Source organism: Betta splendens, chromosome 16, assembly GCF_900634795.4.
Source record: "Betta splendens chromosome 16, fBetSpl5.4, whole genome shotgun sequence".
Classification (NCBI taxonomy): domain Eukaryota; kingdom Metazoa; phylum Chordata; class Actinopteri; order Anabantiformes; family Osphronemidae; genus Betta; species Betta splendens.
In genome coordinates this window covers 2,359,645-2,382,392 of record NC_040896.2, presented here as the reverse complement: position 1 = coordinate 2,382,392, position 22,748 = coordinate 2,359,645, and the positions used below count along the sequence as shown (strand labels likewise).

The 22,748-nt window shown below is 42.5% G+C and overlaps 1 protein-coding gene across 1 annotated transcript; it reads right to left on the bottom strand.

Moving 5' to 3' along the window:
* Nucleotides 1-4,402: 4,402 nt before the first annotated feature.
* On the bottom strand, nucleotides 4,403-17,462 carry cndp1 (carnosine dipeptidase 1). Its single transcript, XM_029129804.2, has 12 exons — nucleotides 17,340-17,462; nucleotides 16,659-16,769; nucleotides 15,796-15,939; nucleotides 14,850-15,012; nucleotides 11,936-12,024; nucleotides 11,297-11,494; nucleotides 10,080-10,164; nucleotides 9,602-9,762; nucleotides 5,799-5,963; nucleotides 5,517-5,658; nucleotides 4,891-5,038; nucleotides 4,403-4,694 (listed from the first exon to the last, which is right to left on the bottom strand). Exons 1-12 carry the CDS (start codon nucleotides 17,340-17,342, stop codon nucleotides 4,616-4,618), a joined length of 1,488 nt encoding a protein of 495 aa, XP_028985637.1. The 5' UTR covers nucleotides 17,343-17,462; the 3' UTR covers nucleotides 4,403-4,615.
* Between the last annotated feature and the right edge of the window lie 5,286 nt (nucleotides 17,463-22,748).

Here is a 22,748-nt window from a genome sequence, read left to right as displayed (position 1 = left end):
CATATTTCCTCCCGCTCAGAGCGGGTGTTAACTCCGTCCTCCGCCTCCATTGCATCTCCTCTCCTGGCCCACGTTCCCTGTTAAGCCATACGGAACCATATGGGGGGAGTTTGTAACAATATGTGTATGTATATGATATATGTATATGTTTGTATGAGTGTGTGCACATACCTTAACACTATTATTGGTATTAATATTAATTTCAAAGGTAAACCACAGTACAGCAGTTGTTTAGTTATGAATATGTCAGCCTAAGGTACATCTCTTCTCCTAGCAGAACGTTTTGTTCTCAGAGCGCTGGGCTACTTGTGGTTCCCAGAGCCGTTAGCTACCAAGCTCCTCTCCTGTGGAAACAGCTGCTTGTTCAGGTTTGAGAAGCTGACACACTCTCCACTATTAAGATCAGGCTTAAAACAATATTTTTTTAAAAAGCTCATAGTTATAGAGTATTGTTTGTTGTTGCTGTGCTTTTCTCTCTCTGTCTATCCTCTCACCCCAACCGGTCAAGGCAGATGGCCGCCCACATTCAGCCTGGGTCTGCTGGAGGTTTATTGCTCTTTAGAGAGCATCCTGTTAAATTGTAATCATTACAATTAAAGGCTTGATGTATGTGGGATTTGTTGGGTTTAATTATGTATAATCTTAATCTTAATCTTAAACCTAACCTTGTAAAGTGCCTTTGGATAACTTTGTTGTGATTTGGCGATATATAAATAAAACTGAATTGAATTCAAAACACAACTGACTTCTGAGTTTTAGAACCTTGGGGAGAAAGGCTCCATAAAAAAACAAGTACAATATACTCAAGTTACATAAGTTTTATGCCATTACTATTACATTCAAGTTCATTGTACTAATTTGGAGTAGAATCTACTTAAAACTGAGAATCAGTTTAAAACCTGGGCAACTTAAGTTAAATGTACTTAAAAATCTAAGTTTTGGTGGTGATCACGTGTTTGCATCTCCATGGAGACAGGATTTAAAGCTTTGTGATTGGCTGCTTTGAAACCGTGTGAAAAACACACATTAACATTATTGACATATATTGATATCATTCTGCCGGCTCAGTGACTGCTAGCTGACTTTAGCTGTGTCCGTTTTAATAGTTCTTTGTCTCATTAAAGACATACGTGAACATTATTGTAACAAGCACTACAAAAGCACAAAGTACCACAGACAGATTTACTGGACTTCCGTCAGAGAACAGCTTGAGCCACAGTCAGGGTTTCCAGACGTACGATAATTATTATAATTATACAATAGTTTTGGGGTCTGTATGATATACAGTACCCTAGAGACAATATATGATAGTTTTGACACTACCGTTTGCATCTTTTAATGTTGATTTGATTGACATGCGCGCCACCAGAAACTGTTTTAACTTGTTGTTGGTTGGCTCCTGGCCCCAGTCAATCACCTCAGCAGCGCTGCTGATTGGTTTGATGATCTGCTCGTGTGTTTTGTTTTTTATGATTTTAGTGGTCTGGTTTAATAACTTTAATTAAATTACAAATTATATCTAACAGTAAAATCATATATTTTCTACACGTAATTACAGTAATTAGTAGAGTTACTGTTTGTTTTAATTAAGAGTAATAAAGTGTATGTATTATGATGTTGTACTGTTTTGCCTGTGACGGTTATATGCTGTTGCTATTTAACAGTTTTTTTGCCATCATTTTTACAGACATTTATTGTATCCATTTAAATTTAAAATTTAAAACCATTTATCACATGTTTAAACCTTATTGTTAAATGTTGAGCAAAATACTTTGCTTTGAAATATAAATGTTTACTGTTTATACTGTTATTATTTGTCCTTGACTTTATGCTATTGTAAGGTAAGATTAACTTAGAGTAGTGTATTATAAAATGCAAATGCATACATTTCTTTTAACCAATCAGGTGCATCAGGTTGCTAAGCTGTATGGGTAATCATCACCAGCGATAATTTCTTTAAATATTACAACGTGTAATTGATTAACTGTTGTGAATTAGTGTGTAATTGTGTATAATTGTATTCTTGTTGGTTGGTTTTGTTCACTGTTGGCAAATTTTTGTCCAGATGGCGTGCACCACAAGGGATACTGGTGTGGGGGGGAGTGACCCACTTATCATATAATAATAGAAGTCAATGTGGTTGGTGGTCACAATGAAGGATTACTTACAGAAAATGTGTGAGAGAACTTGTCTGTTTGTAAGACCAGCCTTTACTCTTGTAGTGCATGGGGCAGAGGTGCACTTACTGTATCTGTGCTTCCCTGAACTATTCTGCCTGCAGTAGCTGTTGATGTGAAGTCAGTGGATAGTTAATACAATAAATGTTTTTAAGTTAAATCAATCTGTCAATTAGTGCACTGAACATAAAGTTTTAATTGAAGTAGACTAGCAAATAAGTTGTTACTATTAAAGATTTTGAGTTAAGTGAACATTGCATTGAGTGGATTGAACCCAACATAAACATTTCAACATAATTTCTTTAAGTTGAGTTTACTTGTTTTTTTAAGGCAACCGGTTTACTTGAATTTTTTAAGTAAACTCAACTTATCTAGGCTTACAGTGAAGGAGTAATTAATAAAGTTATTATGAGTTATAAATTGCTGCTACTCCTCCACCTCTACCTGTATTTCTAGGACCATGATAGCTGATGTGACTCATTAGCATAGGATACGATACGACTTTATTAATTCCACAATAGGGGAAACTTGTGACAATCAGCCTTTCGTGCCACTAGGGCCGCTCTTGTGTTTTTGGTTTCACCATTCATGTTCCTTATTTCCTGTCCCTGGGCTTATAGTTTGTCATACCTGTGTTTATTTTAGTATTTAAGCCCTACTTTTGTTTTCAGTGTTGCTAGTGTGTTAAGCTGTTACATCCAAGATAAAGAGAGGAGTTTTGGAGTTGCAGAGTTTTTGTTTCCTTTTGATGCAGGTTTGTAACAAATGTTTGTGTTTACAACAGTGGCATGATGGACAAAAAGAAAAGTAAAACACCAACAGTAAAAAATTTATGCAAAAGGATAGTCAACAATAGTGTTCTACCTTTATATGTGTTATGTTCAAAATTAGAATTGTGTGTGCCTTAGCGCCCTCTTCTTGGCTTTTGACAAAAACCTCAGTTAAGCCCAGTAGACACGTGAAGTCGGACTCCTCTGCACCTCCATCACTGTATGGTTTGGTTCAGCCACCAAGCAGGACAGACTGCAGTGGGTGGTCTGGTCAGCAGAAAAGATCAACAGAACTGAGCTTCCTTCTATTGAACACACCTGTACCGGGCCAAACTCAGAAAACGTCTGTCAGTATCACTGTTGACCTCCACACGCCCTGCACACAAACTGCTTAAACTCCTCCCCTCTGCAGGCACCCCAGAACTATAGGCACCAGAACCACCAGACACAGAGTCAGCTTTTTCCCCAAGGCTGTGTCTGAGCTCAACTTTACCGGATATGCACAACAATGACTGCAATATAATAATATATGTCCAATAACCACTTTCAAACCACATTTGATTGTCACATAGCGAGCCAGTTTTTATTGTTTGTTATTTGTTTTCAAAACTACATTTAAAATTGTATATATTTGTGTTTTCTGAGGGAACAAAGACAGAGTCAGACCACATACAATTCCTTGGCTGTCCTGTGCAAATTTTGTCATTAAAGCTGATGCTGATTCTGAAAAACAGTAATACTTGTAAATACTTGTATCAAGAATACTTGTACATCAGCACAATCAGTACACACATCAGTAACAAGTTACGCAGGAATAAGGCATCAATGTTGACTCTGCGTACTCTACATATTCACATTGGCAACCATCATCATGTGGATGTTAGAGCCCTGGGACACTGTACAACAACAGATCGTGACAATTGTGTGTTACTGCATTGCTGTATTGTAGAGTCTGCTGGCTGTGGGGAGGACTTACCTGTGATAGCACTCTTTCTTACACAGTGGGTGTGTAAGCACATCATCAGTCAGAGCCATCTTCCTGGTGTATTCATTATGGATAATGGCTTTGATGCTCAAAAATCCTCATCCTCCTTCCACTTAGCGTACTGTCTCAGGGTGCTGAATTTGGGGAGAAACCCTCTATGCATTTTAAGGAGCTTCCTTGTCTTAATGTAGGTGGCTTCCATCTCCTCTTTTGGCCAGCTTTTTATGTCAGCGGGAGGGGTGTAGGTGTTGACCGTTGAGACTTTGTTCTTCCCATTCAGGTGACTTGAGACATGCGCTAGTGAATGGCATGTGAACGCAAAAAATAGTGACTTTTGTTTTTTTTGTAGTGAGTGAGCATAGATATGATGGAGCCAAGCCAAGAGGAGCCTTATAAACTAATAACATCCAGTGAGTGAGTAATATTGTCAGTCCTGTTGTTCATTCAGTAAACAATCATCTCAAAAGATGCAGGATTTTTTGCATTGTACAGCATTTATTATGTCTGGCATCAACAAATATCAAAAAACAAAGTGAGTTATTGATGTGATGCTGAGCGTGGATCGACAAAAAGCAAATAGATGCAGAGAAATAAATGCAGAGTAAAAACAGACTCACACTGTTAGACGAAATTATCGCAGATGAAAGCTAGTCGAGAAGGTCATCGAGAATTACTGCAGTACATCACACTGTAGTCTTCTTAATAAAGGACACTTCATACAGGTAGGCAATGAATAACTTGGTTCCCTCAACATAGTTGTACCTGAGAGAAAGAGACAAGACCCAATTAAACCCTCCCTGCTCCACTTTATTGCTATAAGCAAAAAGCTAAGACTTGCAACACTTGTATTACAGGTTATGAAAGATAACAAAAGGGTAATATGGCACTTGCTGACTATTAAGTTTCCATTTCTCCAGTCTGTAAAATGAATTAGAAGAAAGGAGCTGTGTATTCAAACCTGCTAATTTTCTCATTCTGAGAGTGCAGTCCATCATCAAAACCTCCAATGGGCATCATAATGATGCTTTTCCCTGTCACATCCTGGAAGGTTCTAGCAATGGGGATAGTTCCACCCTCACGAATGAGATCAGGGTCCATGTCAAAAACTGTATGTAAAATATAATTTACATTTTAGATGCATGAACTCTTAAATATATATAGGAATTAGCTGCCACGTACAATTCCATATGCAATTTAAACTAGCTCCAGATTTCAGACCACTGTGTCCTTAATCTGTGCTATAACTAGGTTTTAACATTTTCTGATTAGTTAGAAGAGTGGCCTCGCTCAAGTACCTTGCTATGAAAAATTTAACATTTTACACCAAACTGAACCTGTAAACAATGTTTGCTCAATGATCCATTCGATGGTGGCCAAGAAAGACTACAGTGTTGTGTCTGGGTTCAGACCATTAACTAGTCGGCAGTCTAAACCTATTTATGATTTTGCTGTAGAGGGATAGTTGTGTGTCTATGCTGCTAAATCTGTCTAAGTAGTAGACTATATAACAAATCATGAGTTTGAATCATTTTTCTATTTGTCCTGTTTCTATACAGCTACTGAATATTGAATTGGATCGTGCACCTCTCTTCACAGCAGCCTTCCCAGCTTTATAGAGAGGATGCTCCGTTTCAGCTAACCAAGGCTTTGCGCCAATGACCATGGTGACTTTCAGCTTGTTAGGAGACTTTCTCTTTGCGAACACAGAGTAAAGGTAGTCCGTTACCTAAGAGATGGCGTTAACAAGATAAGGCACAGATGTGGTTATTTAGAAGAGATTGTATTCAATATAAAACAGCATAAAAATATAATACATATAATAATATGAAACAGTTAATATTCAGAGGATTTGCCAGCTTGTTTTACCTGTCTTTTGACCAAAGCAGGGTCCATGTTGGGAACTTGTCTAATGGAAAACTTAGCGGTAACTTTGGCAGGGATAACAGTCTTTGTTCCAGGGTCAGAGAAGGCTCCCTCAATGCCATGGATGGACACAGTGGGGTAGCGCCACATGTGGGCCAATAAATCCACCTTAAGGAAATATAGCATGAGAAACCTGATGTCATCTTGCACTGGCCTCTCATTTAAAAGTGTTACTGTTCTGTGTTCTGCTGGAGGTTTATTCCTTGTTAGAGAAGGAGCTTTTCCTACCCTGGTTGCTGCCAAATTATAATCAATCATAATCAATCGGTAAAGTCGCAGGACTTGTATACGGGTGGCCCCCGGTTCGAATCCCCGTTAGGGCGAATAATCATCCAGTGTGGGTCCTTGGGCAAGACCCTTCAAGCTACCGCCTACCTCATAATGATGAGAGACAATGAAACACATGAGATACCGGCTCAGACGTCGCCCGGTCTAACAAGGTCTGCGTCAGGTGTTGGGGAACCAGAGCACCTTGACGAGAAGTGGGCTACTGGAACAAGAAAGAAATGGCTAAGATGCGAGAACAGAGAACTGTTGGAATGCTATTGCTCAAGTAACCCTAGTCAGAGGGGTTACATGAAAAGAATGTGCGGCGAATGGGAACAGAGAAACCCACATTCAAGACGCACATTTAAGATGACGGTGAAGCAACTAGTAGCTCAGTGTTCCAACATCCACAAACGGCAACTGCCATCACAACTTGAGATTGATGAGGTACAACACAAATGCTACGGCAAGGGGGAGCCAGGACGCCAGGTCAGAGGGGAGGTTTCATCATCTCCCCAACCAGAAATTGGGTACGAAGCCCCAATGAGCACAGATACGCTGAGCGAGGCAGCGACTGACCTGAAAGATAAGATCATGGCGAGATTGAACAGGCAACCCCGAACCCCACTACAACGACTAAGTGAAGTACCATCAGAAAGTCTCATGGAAGATGTGAATGCAGCATTGAGAGTGATCCCTACCACAACAATCAGAGAAATCAATGAACTGATATACGCTTCAGCATCAGTGATCCTAGAGGTGCTTGGCTATAAGAGCAACCATGGGAGCCATGAGAAACAATACCCACCATGGAAACGAAGGTTGGAGGCAAAAATCAAGGCAGCTCGGAGGGAAGTGAGCCAAATGACAGAGGCCCAGAGAGGTGCAATGAAAAGACCGTGCGGTAACACAGCAAGATGCCCATACCTGAAGCACTCGAAACTGCAAGCAAAGCCTTCAAGCCTTGGCCAGAGCCGCCTAAAGAGATACACCAGAGACAACGAAGCCAGACGAATAAACCTGCTGTTTCGCAACACAACCTGCGAAAGGTGTACTCTCAATGGCAGGGTAATAACAACAGAGCAGACACACCAAGGCTGGAACTGAACAGTACTGGAAGTGTATATGGGAAAGGGAGGCATCACACAACAGTGATGCACAGTGGCTGGGTGGATCTGAGGGAAGACCACAGCAACCTCCCTGAACAAATCCAGTGACTATCACAGTGGCAGACATCCACATAGAGTCTCAGGTATGAAAACTGGACATCAACCGTCCCTGACATGATCCACGCCTACTGGCTAAAGAAGCTCACTGCAATCCACGAGCGCCGGGCAGCACAAAATGAAACCAGCTGCTAGGGATGGGGACCCACCCTGAATGGCTAACCGAAGGGCAAACAATCCGGATAATGAAGGATCCTCAAAGGGTACAGTCCCATCCAACTACCGGCCAATAACCTGCCTCTCCACAACATGGAAGCTCATGTCAGGCATCATTGCAGCTAAGGTAAGTGGGCACATGGGTCAATACATGAGTGAAGCACAGAAGGGCATTATTAAGGATACCAGAGGAGCCAAACACCAACTCCTGGTAGACAGAACAGTCGCCCAAGACTGCAGAATGCGACACACCAACCTGTGCACAGCCTGGATCGACTACAAGAAAGCCTATGACTCAATGCCACACACATGGATCACCGAATGCTTGGAGCTGTACAACGTCAATAGGACTCTAAGGGCCTTCATTGCAACCCTTGAAGCCAATGGGAAGCCTGGCTTGGGAATTCTGCATAGGTCTGAACCCTCTCAGTCAAATAATAAACAAGACTGGCTATGGATGCCGACTCCGGAACGGGGCCACCATAAGTCACCTCCTCTACATGGATGACATCAAGCTGTACGCCAAGAGTGAGCGAGACATCGACTCGCTGATCCACACCACCAGGATCTACAGCTTGGACATCGGGATGTCATTCGGACTCGAGAAATGTGGGAGGATGGTGACAAAGAGAGGCAAGGTAATCCACACAGAAGGGGTCTCACTCCCAGAAGGAACAATAGCAGACATTGAGGACAGTTACAAGTACCTAGGAATACCACAGGCGAATGGCAACCTTAAACAGGCAACAAGGAATGCAGCAACAGCCAAATACCTCCAACGAGTAAGGCAAGTCCTAAGAAGCCAGCTCAATGGCAAGAACAAATCCTGGGCAATAAACAGCTACGCCCTGCCAGTGATCAGATACCCTGCAGGAATAATAAGGTGGCCAAAGGAAGAGATACAGACCACAGATGTTAAGACACGAAAGCTCCTCACCATGCATGGAGGGTTCCACACCAAATCCAGCACCATGAGACTATACGCTAGGCGCAAGAAAGGAGGCCGAGGACTAGTGAGCGTGAGAGCCACTATCCAGGATGAAACATCCAAGATCCATAAGTAAATCAAGGATAAGGCTCCGACAGATGACGTGCTGAGTGAATGTCTCAGGCAGTGGAGAACAGAGGATGAGATGCTGGAAGAGGGACCATCATGGGAGGACAAGCCCTTGCACGGGATGTACCACCGGAACATAACTGAAGTGGCTGATCTCAACAAATCCTACCAATGGCTTGAAAGGGCTGGGCTGAAGGACAGCACAGAGGCACTCATCCTGGCTACACAGGAGCAGGCCCTGATCACCAGAGCCATAGAGGCCCAGATCTACCACACCAGACAAGACCCAAGGTGTAGACTGTGCAAAGAGGCCCCTGAGACGGTCCAGCACATAACTGCAGGGTGTAAGATGTTGGCAGGTAAACCATACATGGAACGCCATAACCAAGTGGCTGGCATAGTATACAGGAACATCTGCGCAGAGTATGGACTGGAAACCCCAAGGTCAAAGTAGGAAACACCTCCCAAGGTGGTAGAGAACGAGCGAGCCAAGATCCTGTGGGACTTCCAGATACAGACAGACAGAATGGTAATGGCAAACCAACCAGACATTGTGGTGGTGGACAAAGAACAGAGGAAAGCCGTAGTGGTGGATGTGGCAATACCAAGCGATGGCAACATCAGGAAAAAGGAACATGAGAAACTAGAGAAATAACAAGGGCTCAGAGAGGAACTGGAGAAGGCTTGGAAGGTGAAGGCCACAGTGGTGCCTGTGGTGATCGGAGCACTGGGGGCAGTGACCCCCAAATTGGAGGAGTGGCTACAACAGATCCCTGGAATAACATCCGAAATCTCAGTCCAGAAAAGTGCAGTCCTAGGAACAGCAAGGATACTGCGCAGAACCCTCAAGCCTCCTGGCCTCTGGTAGAGGACCCGAGCTTGGAAAGTGGATGAGACCACCCGCGTTTTTTTTTATATATATTTGAATATATGCACATCTGGCTGCAGTTAAACAATTGCTCTATGTGGGATCTGTTGTATTTTGTTGCATAAGGTCTTGTAAAGTGCCTTGAGAGAACTCTATAAATTGGTGCTATCACCTTGTTACTGTACATGAGTTGGCTTATGCCAATCTTGTTTTTGTAGCTGTCCATATCAAACTGGATGTCCTGGTATAGTTTCCATTCCTCATCAGTAAGGGGAGCCACGGCCTCCCGAATCCCAGGAACCAGGATCTTACCACTGGGGCTGATAAGTGTATCTGAGTAGAGTAGAGTAGAATAGAGTAAAATGACTGTGTAGAGAACATGGTCAGAGCAGTTGCAGTAGACAGTTTATCTTTCATTAATAAGGCAAATTCTACATGTGAGCTGCTTTGAGCCATGTACTGCACTCTGCCTAGCTCTTCACATTAAATCATCATAACCATACTTAGAAGAAGCTGGTTGGGAAAATATAAAGGCTCTGTTAAAACCTAGCCCTAATACTGCAAGTAAGAGTTTTTTGGTCAAAATTACTATGATAAAATGTTTAGACTATTGATGACAATGAATAATTAAATGTGTTAAATGAACTTACCAAGGATGCCTATAAGGTCAGTCATTGGTTCAATCACAGTGCCTCCATACACACCAGAATGCAAGTCCTGTTTAGGTCCTTCAACCTGCAAACACATCAGGTAATGCTTTAATCAGGGAATATTATCATGTATTAGTACAAAACTCCACAGTGTTCTCCAAGTATGCAGTGTGTGAGAAGGAGACAGTTCTGCCATGTCACTCATGATCAAGACTAAACCAAACACTAACAAATCAGCTGGCAACAAAACAGACAATTTAACAGTAGTGTTAAATAGGATAATGCTGTCTAAGCCACGAGGGATATCTGAGGAATGGTTTTCATCCTATGCACAACCTCCTAGTGATGCACAGGAGCATATTTAGTGCCAGATTAAGACTTCCAAAGTGCAGTACTAAGCACCACAGGAGTTATTTTCTTCCTGTGGCCATCAATCATTATAACTCTTTCCTCTGTGATCTCTGTGATTAGACACCGCTATTCATTCATAACCATATTGCATTCTTATTTGTTACTTTTATATATGTATATATTTTATATATACATAGAGCAATTTAAAATGTGAATGATTGATACAATTATTTTATATTAGCTTACGTAAGTTGGTGAGTTCTCTAACTTAGTTTTACTTTTGATGTGGCTCTATAAATAAAACTGAATTAAACCAAGGAATCTGCTGTGAGTGGAAGTTCTAGAAACCTGGCTGTAAGCGACAGGTGTTGCAACTGGTGAGGTGGCATTCTTGTTAGACTAGGATGCTAGAATTGGATACCTGCATAAGACTGATGTAATTCGCTCTAGACAAGTAACCAGGGTCTAGAATAAAATGTCTTCCTTCCACTGTAATGACTGGGAAAGATTGTCTGGTTAAAATCATTTCACCCTCAGCAACCCTGTGTGGTCATTGTATCTCAGAATTACCCTCCATGACTAGATTTGTTTTTTATTCTGGTCAGATTATACTTTCAGAAATGTGGATTTGTGATATGGCCTCAGCAGTGCCACCTATTATAGGTAGCACTCCTGAGGGGGGAAATGTTCTAATCAAGTGACATATAGCTCCTTTTGTGGTCAGTGGTTCATTTTCAGCCTCCTCTTGAAAGTAAGTGTCTTCAGTATGACACTGAACACATAAACCCCATGTTATCAGCAGTGTGCAGAGTGAAACAGTAGGGTTTAAGAAGAAAACACTGCAGCCCTATTGTCTCTAATATAACCTCAGCAAAGAAGTAGCAGTTTCCTCTGGTTCCATAGGTGAGAGCGGGTCGTCTGCTGAGCCAGCCACAGTCTGAGATGATAATATATTCCACATCAGAGAAGAAGGTGTCCCTCTGTGCTAGGATCATGGCATCCAGGCCATTAGAGCCAGTCTCCTCCATGCCTTCAATGACGAACTTCACATTCACTGGAAGTTCCTGACACAAAAAGGAACATATTTAGATATATTTGACAAAAATTGGTTTAGAAAATGATAAGCTTTCTTTGAATTTATAGTAACAAGCAAAGCATATTTTCATTTCATAAAACATGAGCCATGTGTTTATGTGAAAATAGTCACCAACATACTTCATACATATATACATATAATACATATACAATATTGGGCCTGTTCTCTCCAGACAAAGTGGTGGCACGCATGGCTCCTGCAGTGCCTGTTACGTTTTGGGTTTATAGTGCACTACGCATATTTCTCTTATATTTAAAGTGTTTCATAACCAAAATATAATCTCTATTGTGTCCCAAGGTGAGATGTGTTTCTGCTCCCATTTACACTTTCATTGTGCTAATGTGTAGCATTGGAAACCACCTGTATTAACCAGCAGCATATATACACAGTTGCTCTCGGTTTCTCTCACCATATTCAGGTTCTGATAAGCCTCAACAGCATGAATCCAGGCTAAAACTGGGGCCTTGTTATCAGAAGCTCCTCTTCCATACAGGTTACCTAAAGGAACAATTAGACACATAATCAGTAATATATAATTTGTAACTTCCTCCTTGAACCGCCGCCTTATCGTGGTGGAGGAGTTTGTGTGCCCGAATGACCCCGGGAGCTATGTTGTGAGGGGCTAAATGCCCCTGGTAGGGTCTCCCAAGGCAAACAGGTCCTGGGCGATGGGCCAGACCAAGAGCGGTTCACAAACCCCCTATGAAAGGCAGACAATCAAGGCCAGAGACGTCGCCCGGTATGGTGCAGCCGGGGCCTTACCCTGGAGCCAGGCCCAGGGTTGGGGCTCGTATGTGAGCCCAGCCGGGCACAGCCCGAAAGAGCGACGTGGGACTGTCCTCAAGTGGACCCACCATCCGCAGGAGGAATTGTAGGGGGCCGGTGCAAAGTGGATTGGGCAGCAGTCGAAGGCGGGAGCCTAGGCGACCCAATCCCTGGATAACCAATCTGGCTATTGGGACATGGAATGTCACATCACTGGGGGGAAAGGAACCTGAGCTTGTGCAGGAGGTCGGGCGGTACCAGCTAGAAATAGTTGGGCTCACCTCCAGACACAGCCTGGGCTCTGGAACCCAACTCCTTGAGAGGGGCTGGACCCTTTTCTACTCTGGAGTTGCCTGCGGTGAGAGGCGGCGGGCTGGTGTGGGCTTGCTCATAGCTCCCCAGCTTAGTCGCCATGTGTTGGAGTTTTCCCCGGTGGACGAGAGGGTCGCTTCCCTGCGCCTTCGGGTGGGGGATAGGTCACTCACTGTCATTTGTGCTTACGGGCCAAATGGTAGTGTGGAGTACCCGGCCTTCTTGGGGTCTCTGGAGGGAGTGTTGGAAAGCGCTCCAACTGGGGACCCCATCGTTCTTCTGGGAGATTTTAATGCCCACGTAGATTACGACAGTGATACCTGGAGAGGCGTGATTCGGAGAAACGGCCTCCCTGATCTGAACCCGAATGGTGTTATGTTATTGGACTTCTGTGCTAGGCACAGTTTGGCCATAACAAACACCATGTTCGAACATGGGGTGTCCATCGATGCACATGGCACCAGGACACCTTAGGCCGGAGGTCGATCATAGACTTTGTAGTCGTTTCACCTTACCTTCCGCCATATGTTTTGGACACTCGGGTGAAGAGAGGGGCTGAGCTGTCAACTGATCACCACCTGGTGTTGAGTAGGATCCGCTGGCAGGGAAGGAGGCTGGAACAACTTGGCAGGCCCAAACGTATTGTGAGGGTCTGTTGGGAACGCCTGGCTGAACCCTCTGTCAGACGGACCATCAACTCACACCTCCGGGAGAGCTTCGACCAGATTCCGAGGGAGGTCGAGGACATAGAGTCAGAGTGGACCATGTTCTCCGTCTCCATCGTCAACGCGGCCGTCCGGAGCTGTGGACGCAGGGTCTCCGGTGCCTGTCGTGGTGGTAATCCCCGAACCCGGTGGTGGACGCCGGAGGTAAGGGACGCCATCAAGCTGTAGAAGAAGTCCTACCAGGTCTGGTTGACCTGTGTGACTCCTGAGGCAGCTGATGGGTACCGGCAGGCCAAGCGTGCTGCAGCCCGTACCGTTGCGGAGGCAAAGTAAAGCGGTCAGTGTATCGGTCCGTCGTGGTAAAGAGGGAGCTGAGCCAAAAGGCAAAGCTCTCAATTTACCAGTCAATCTACGTTCCTACCCTCACCTATGGTCATGAGCTTTGGGTCATGACCAAAAGGGCAAGGTCACGGATATAAGCGGCGGAAATCAGCTTTCTCCGTAGGGTGGCTGGGCGCTCCCTTAGAGATAAGGTGAGGAGCTCTGTCACCCGGGAGGAGCTCAGAGTAGAGTCGTTGCTCCTCCACATCGAGAGGAGCCAGTTGAGGTGGCTCGGGCATCTGGTTCGGATGCCTCCTGGACGCCTTCCTCGGGAGGTGTTCCAGGCATGTCCCAGCAGCAGGAGGCCCGAGGAAGAGCTGGAGGATTTGTCCAGGGAGAAGGAAGTCTGGAACTCTCTGCTCAGACTGCTGCCCCCACGACCCGGCCCCCGGATAAGCGGATGAAAATGGATGGATGGATGGATAATTTGTAACATTGCTCATTGTAGCTTATAATATTACCAAATGTCATTGTCATGTTGGTGTCATTTATGTGGGGTCCACTCTGACTAGGCTACCAGTTTGTCATGGGGCCATATACACAAACACACTCACTCTCAACTCACACCTTACTACACCGGTTAGAAGAAACTGGAGAAACCCTGTGCAGATGTGCAGGACAGAAGCTGGACAACCTGGGAATCAGGCCTTTCTTTCTGTGACCCTAATCGTAAAATACTGTGACAAGTTCTGCTATGAAATGATCAGACATGTGTCTGTTGTGTGTCGTGGTTTCTTTTAAACACATCTTTTTTTAAAAGTAATTATTATTATTGTGACATCCTTTGGTGATAACTGTGATCAAGAATGTGCACGTCACAATCCCAATATGGTTTTATTTGATATGTTTTCCATTAGCTGCAATAGAAAAATAAACATGTCTTCTTACAATAAGTTCCAATATTCGAGAGTAGATAGATAGGATAGAGTTAGAAGGTAATCTAGAGGTGTTTCACATTCATTAATACAGTTAGACAAATTATCTATAACCTGAAACTATTACCTCTCCATAGGAATGGATATTCAGCTATGATGGCCTCAGGTGTATAATCAAATGTGGCAAAAAAATCAGTGGGGGACTACACTACAACATTTTTAAAACATTGCAACCAAAGTTGCCATCCATTCAAACTTCTAAATTAAGGTCTGTAGACCTAAGTAATGTTTGGTTAAACATTCCAACGCCACCAGGGTTACTTACCACTGATGTCAGTCAGGTTATACGGATCAGTTGCCCAGCCATCCTCCAGCTTTGCTGGCTGAACATCCACATGGCCATAGATACAAACTGTGTTTTTGCTCTGGTTAGCTCCAAACTGAGCTGTTACCACTTTAGGCAACAATAATTTCTGCCCATCAGGAAGCTGCAGACATGAAAGAAGTTAAATTAATAAAGATGTAACAACCATTCACACATAACATAACGTAACAGAAGGCATACAGTATCTACTGTATATAGGAAAGATTCAGAAGGTCACGTAATGCTATGTTGTTCCTAATTTCAGATGTGAAGCCAAGGATGTTGACCTTTAAAATAAACCAACATATTATATTTTTTATGAGTTTAGCTAAATGTAGTCTAGACATTGATTTTCAATCCGCTTCCTGATGAGCCAGCACCTTTGTTCAATATGCAATCTATCCAATAGTGTGTGTCAGACCAGTATTTCTGAAAGGTGTTGAGGGAGCTCAGCTAGTGTTTTGAGTGTCACAACCAGCCCTCCAGCTGTTGGAGGTGCTTTGGTTTTGTTTCTTTCTGGTGTCTGTACTGTATGTGGTGTGATGTCACGTCCTGTTATGTCTCTGTGTGCTATTTGTTATTTGTCAGTCTGCGTATTTTGTATAATTTTCTTGCTTAGCAGTGATTTTTACTTGATCTTATTTGTATCCTCCTTTGTTGTTTATACTGTCTTGAATTTAAATGACATCTATTAGGTTCAGTTTTGTCTTGTGGTCTTGCATTTGAATTCTGTGTTGGTCTGGTTGTACTGTAGGTTGAGCTGGCTACTTAAACTAATTAATTTGGGCTTCAGCGACTTTACTGGTGTGTGTAGCCTGTGCCAGATGTTCTGACGTGTGTAGCTCATGTCAGGTGCTTGTGTAGCCTTTGTGTAGAGCATATTTTGAAACAGAGAGGCTCAATTCACTTCTTGTTCTCCGATGTCAACTAGCTCCACTGTCCCTCCCATCCTCCTCAGCTTCTGAGCCACCATCTCCATCATACGGTGGAGTTCTGGTCTTTTCAGGATGTTGCTGGAGTCACTTTCTACTGCCACCCAGTCTCGCAGAGTCTGAAGCACACATTCAAACCAACCTCATTGTTAGTTTCCCTTTCTCTCAATTTGTAAACACATGAAAATACAGCACTAGTGTCTAGTGATCAATCAAACAGAAAAAACTAAAAGGAGAAGCACCATCTCTGCTCTTTATACAATTAAATGAAAGTCTGGCACTGGTCGACTCCATGGCTATGTTTATTTACAAACACGTAAAAAAAGAAGACATATCGATGACAACACAGCGAAGTAACAACAACTGTATAGGCTGTCCAGCATGTGAGGATCGTAGTTTCAGTGCTAAAATGTAAAAAGTTTGATTGCTGAAAATTTCCCCATTGTGGAACAAAGAAAGATTTTCTTATTTGTTCTATATTGTTCCTATTTGTTCTGATGCAACTCGCAAGCGTCAGGCAGTTGCACAATCATCTCCCTCGCTACACAGTTATTGATTGTGCTACCAAAACACTGAAATTACAACAGTGCAAAGTCAGGCTAATCTAAAATCAGTAAATAATAGCAGATTAAAAGGTTTTAGTGTTCGCGTGTGGAGTTTCCCCCTACACTCCCTTCTTCCCTACTCGTAAGAGATGCTGTTTTGTAGCATCTTTAATTGCTTCTCTCTGTAAAATACTTTTCAGAGCCCTAGATTCATAGTATCACACATACTTCTTTTAGGAGTCCAAGTACAAGTTTTACAATTGCTGTAAATAGAAAAAATGCCTATATTGTACCTCAACATATTGTTCTTGATGGCTGTCAACATACTTCACCAGCTCCATGTACTGGAAAGCCTGGACAGTGGAAATTACTAGCAAGATGCAGAGAAGAACAGGAAGGTTCATCTGTTGACAGTCAGAAAGTGAATTACTGATCCTTGCCATCATCAGATTATGTTTGACATTGGAGTGCAGCGACCCTGAAATATTAACATCAAAATAGAATAGTCGTATTCTATGCAATTCAACTGTGAATTGCCAATAACTAATGTCAGAAACATTTAAAATGCATTTGCTAATGAAGGGATAATGAATGAAGGGAACCTGACCCAAATCAAAAAACCAAGGGTATAAAGGTTACAGACCTACATGTAGAGAATGTAATATGAACATAGAACAGACAGTTGTAGAATGAGCTCACTGTCTTTTCACCACCTAACTGATTCCCATACAAACTTTATGTTGTTTAAAAGCCTCCCCTATATGGGTAGAAATACACACAGAAAAGCTGAAAATTTGGCAACCATTTAAAGTTCAAAGTTCTTGTTTTTCTGTGTCACCCTGTAAATCTCATGGTGGAATAAAAGTATATAAATATATGCATAATAAAAATCTAATTTAGAATCAAAAATAAACTGCATACTTCTAAACAAACAGTTTTTTTATTTGAAAGCTTAAAATCATAAAACAGCCTACCATTTGTGTGCGTTGAGAGAGCGTGGCCGTTGCTAAAGGCAGGCAGACTGTGGACCTGTAAGGCTAACCAAACATTTATATATCCTCCCTTCATATCACGCAGCCCAGAGGTCAAAGAGGCAAATATTTCCTAATGCAGTGCCAAGGCAGCTGACAAATTATTTTTTTGCTGACAGCCTCAAGAATTAACTTCACTTTATTGATTTCTCTTTAAGTATGCACATCAGGGTTCAGCAGTAACAAAAGCAGCACCGAGCAAACCCCAGTTGCAAATAGCAGAGTGGATTTTCCATTCATATTAGCCAGATGTCCCATTGTGCTGAACTTAAGCTTGGAAGAATTGTTACTTGACCTGCTGCTATCTTATGTAATTATCCTAATATGAAGTGTCTAGAAAATATTTAATCCCATCATTTTTTGTGTTCATTGGATAAATTGTCCTCTCTTTATGCTTCCTGCAGTGACCAACAATATAATGAGCTTAGCCTGCAATAGGAACTTTATATTGTACCTGTATTCAGGTTTTTAAGTTTGAGGCTTAATATTTTTAATTTGCCATAAACATTTTTAATTCATGGTTTGCAGTACTAACATTACAACATACTATTTAGTCATTAATTAAAAGCTTCCAACTTCCAACTAACTCAGTCTTACAAGATGTCTCTGACACCAATATTCACTCTATCACAATCAGTGATCATGCACCAATGTCCATTTCGTTGATTAAGACAGCCACACCATCAACCAGGAATTGGAGGTTTAATACATCATTACTCAATGATCAAGACTTCATCAGTTATGTCAGGAGAGAATGGAAAACCTTTATAGAAATCAACGATACACCGGAAATCTCACCCTGTGTTCTTTGGGAGACTGGGAAGGCAGTTATGCGCGGTAGAATTATTTCATATTCATCACACAAGAAAAAAAAGGACATGTTACTTGAATTAGAATTAGAGGAAAAAATAAAATCTCTAGAGATTAAATATGCAGCCTCTCCAACCAATGATGTCCTAGAAGACCTAAAGAATCTAAAGCTGAAATTAAATAATATAATTGATTGCAAAACTCAGTTTCAGATAGACCAATTACGCTGGGAGAACTTTGACCATGCTAATAAATGTGGTAAATTTCTAGCTAACCAATTAAAAAATAATAAAGAGAAACAAATCATCCATTCAATAACTAATAAGGAAGGCAACATTACTCGTGATCCCCATGAAATAAATGATACCTTTAAAAACTTTTACCAAGAGTTATATACGTCCCAAATAGATCCACCCACCTCAGCCATAGAGGCGTTTCTGAATAAACTAGAACTGCCAAAGCTAAATGAAGAACAATCTACAACTCTAGACTCATTGTTATCTTTGGCAGAACTACATGAAGCTCTGCAGGAGATGCCCAATAAAAAAGCTCCAGGACCAGATGGATTCCCAACTGAATTTTATAAAGAGTTCTGGTCCATGCTGGCACCCAGCTTTTACAAAATGTTAGCTGAAATTAAACAACAACATTCATTACCCACAAATATGAATTCTGCCTTCATAAGCCTGCTCCAAAAACCAGGGAAAGACCCTACACTCCCATCGAGTTATAGACCAATTTCACTAATAAATGTAGATCTAAAAATAGTGTGTAAAGCATCAGGAATCGAAACAAGAACCCTCGCTCCAAAGACAAGAACTTACACCATTCAGCTAAGGGATATAACAAGCAAATGACGACATAGCTGAAGAGCTTCCTCCAGATGGAAAGAAATGCTTAGTCATTTTAACATGTTTATTTTTTTAAACAAAGACTTGAATGTTACAACAGTCTCAAAGGTGTAAACCCAAGCAAATGAGAATATTTAAATACAAAATCATGCATCAATCATTGCAATTTCAGTTTTAACATATTGTAGTGGCCCACAGCGGTTAGTCTTTTTTTTGTTTTCTTTTTTTTATATTTTACAGTATAATAAAAACCCACACTGAGTTATATATTTAATATATCAGCAACTTTTGGCTATATTATAAAAGGATCATTTGTCACTAGTCATTAACACTGTTTTACAATTACATACATCCATATGAACAAATCACTAACGAACTGGGGCGCTTGCTGCTCCCTACAGAGACTGCGCTCTGCTGACACGTGACAAGTGAACGAACGAACGATCCATATGAATGAATCATATGAACTGTAGTACTTGGTGCTGCCAGAGAGCCTGAGCTGTGAACGATGAACAATAATGATGAACTAAACCGTGCAGCCCGAGCTGCCTTTCACGTGGCGGCTGGTAGTGAACAAGTGAAAGTAAAACTTATTTTGACAATTAGTGAGACTTTTAAAGCAAAAAGTAACAATAACTTCCTTAAAATATTTACCTGGTGCATTTATCTTGGCCAAAATGTGACATTATTATTATTGTTTTTTTTTTATATATTTTGGCAGAATATACAGGACCACAAAAACAACATGTTGATATGTTGATATAATGTTTGCAAGTATTTATTTACAAACACACTTTACATTATATACACAATTAAACTACACACATCTACAAGAATCAAAGACCGCTAATTAATTATGATTCCATGAATAAATAATGCATGTCAGGCGTCAGGTGATAAATAAATAAACGTCAGAAACCAGACATGGTTCATGGACGCCCAGCTTTTACAAAATGGTAGTAGAAGTTAAACAACAGCATTCATTACCCAAAAATATGAATCCAGCCTTTATGAGCCTGCTCCAAATACCTGGAAAAGACCCTACACTCCCATCAAGTTATAGACCAATTTCACTAATAAATGTAGATTTAAAAATAGTGTGTAAAGCACTTGCTAGAAGATTAGAAAAAAAATCGCTCCATATATAATTCACTCTGATCAAACAGGCATCATTAAAGGTAGACAGTCATCAAACAATATGAACAGATTAATCAACTTAATTGATTATGTCAGCCATCGTCTCCTTAGATGCAGAAAAAGCCTTCGATAGAGTACACTGGAAGTTTCTTTTAGCCACTCTGCATAAATTCAGCATTGAGAAATCATTCATAGACTGGATCCAAATACTATACAGCTCAGCAAACGCCGCAGTCAGAACAAACAACCAGATCTCACCAAGATTTAATCTGCATAGAGGGACAAGACAGGGCTGCCCACTTTCCCCATCACTATTTGCAATATTTATTTAACCTCTAGGCGCACCTTTAAGACAGCATGAAGGAATTACTGGAATATCGACCAAATCAGTAAATCATAAAATAAGTTTATATGCTGACGATGTGTTACTGTTTCTCCTGGAGCCACAGACGTCTCTTCCTACAACTATCAGCCTCATAGATGAATTCTCAGGACTTTCAGAGTACTCTATTAACTGGACCAAATCTATAGTGCTACCACTTAACCTTAAGGTGACTAACATCTCCTCTACCACACTCCATTCAGGAAACATTAAATACTTGGGCATTGAATTGTCGTCTAGGCTATCAGAGCTTATTGATCTAAACTACAATCCATTATTAAAACAAATAGAAGCCAACCTCAAAAGATGGCAGTCCTTACCCATTTCACTTATGGGAAGAATTGCCACCATAAAAATGATGATCCTGCCAAAAATTAATTACATATTTTCAATGATTCCAACTCAGCCAGCCCAGGCGTGGTTTAAGACATTAGACTCCTACATCTCACAGTTTTTGTGGAAAACCAAGCCACCACGAATTAGTTTAAAAACTCTTCAAAAATCCAGACGCTGCGGCGGCCTAGAACTACCTAACTTCCACCACTATTTTCTTGCCAATAGACTGAACCATGTCCACAAATGGATAAAACCTGAAGCTGATCTCAATATCACCACTAATTACACGTTCTGGAATAACATATGTTCTAATTTTTTCAGAATGACAAAAAATACAAATTTACAACTAATACAATACAAAATTCTTCATAGAACTCACTATACAGGACAAAGGATGTTCCAAATGGGTCTCACAAACTCAAATATTTGCCCTCACTGTACAGATAACACAGCAGATAGATTCCTACATGCATTCTGGTCATGCTCACCTGTGCAGCAATTTTGGCAAAGAGTATGTGAACACCTGTCAACCCAGTTAAGCTGTCCAATCCCAGCAGCCCCTGCACTTTGTTTTCTAGGAGATCTAAGTGGGCTTGATCTAGAGACAAACTCATCACACACACTTCTTTCTGCCCTCTGTGTCGCAAAGAAAATCATCCTCATGAACTGGAAAACTAAAAAAAAATTAAGCATTACTCAATACCTGAACAGCTTGTTAGATTATACCACCTTAGACACATTGTCTGCTTCATCAAATCAATGACCAAAACTATACTCTGATTGATTCCATTTCCAGGTAAGGATGCGTGGGGCTCGGGTGCTGCGTCATGTCTGGCACAGTGGTGGGGGGGTGACTAGTGGTTGGTGGTGCCTGCCTGCCTAAGGAACCGGGACAACGGGTTGGTGGACTCTGGGCTGGCCGCATGGGTCCCCTACGGCGGGGGTGTGGTGGCTGCTGGGACCGGCGGCCCTGTGCCGGGGTGGGACCATTTTGAGGGTTGGCGTGTGCCTGTCTCCGGGGAGCCGGAGGCGGGCCTCCCTGCCGGTGTGCGGGGGCAGACTGGGGGTGGAGACCTGGGTAACCTGCGTCCGGGGGACTCCCTCTGGGGGTGCCTGCCTGTGCCCGGAGGGGTGTCTCTCCCCTGGGGCGCTGCCCCTGCTCGGGTGGGGCGCTGCCTGCCCTAGCGGTCCGACGCCCTCTGGTAACTGCTCGGGCCTGTTGCAGGGGGGGTTGGCGGACTACTCGGCTAGAACCTTCATTGGGCCCTGGGCGGAGGCTGGCCCTCAATGCACAACCGCAGAGTATGTGTGTGGGTTTGAGTGTCACACTACACGGGGCGAGCATGGGCATACTTGAGCGAGAGAATGGGTAAGTGTGAAAGAAGGGTGAGGATGGCTCTGGCTGTGCTGCGTGTGGCGCCTGGGCAGTAGTACTGCGGTCCCTGGGTCTCGGCTGTACCTTCCTGGCTGGGGGTTGTGGGGGGTGGTGGGATAGGTAGCAGAGCCAGTCGGGAACCTGGCTCTGCGGACCCTGGTGCTCTGCTTCCCAACTACATTTCTCCGCATTCATCCACTTAGGTCTGCAAGGGGCGTCCTGCTGATGGAGGGACCGGGGCTACTGGGAAGTGGTTCCTGTCAGGACTCGGGCAGGCGGCGGACCCACATGCACAGCACGAAGGCACGATTATGATAAAGCACAGGTTTATTAGATAAGGCAGGGTCAGGCAGTCCAGGTCATACACAGAAGTGTTCAGTGAGCGGTAAACAAGGGAGCAGGCAATCTCTGATTAAATGTCCAGGCAGGGTTCGGTACACAAGCAGGCTCGGTAAAGGTAC

What these genes read in the sequence shown, in the direction of transcription:
- cndp1 (XM_029129804.2), bottom strand. An exon ending in ACTGCTACTTCTTTGCTGAG is followed by an intron (nt 10,165 to 11,296) that starts GTTATATTAGAG and finishes ATGTGTTTGCAG; the next exon opens with GTTGAAGGACCTAAACAGGA. An exon ending in TGACCTTATAGGCATCCTTG is followed by an intron (nt 9,763 to 10,079) that starts GTAAGTTCATTT and finishes TACTCTACTCAG; the next exon opens with ATACACTTATCAGCCCCAGT.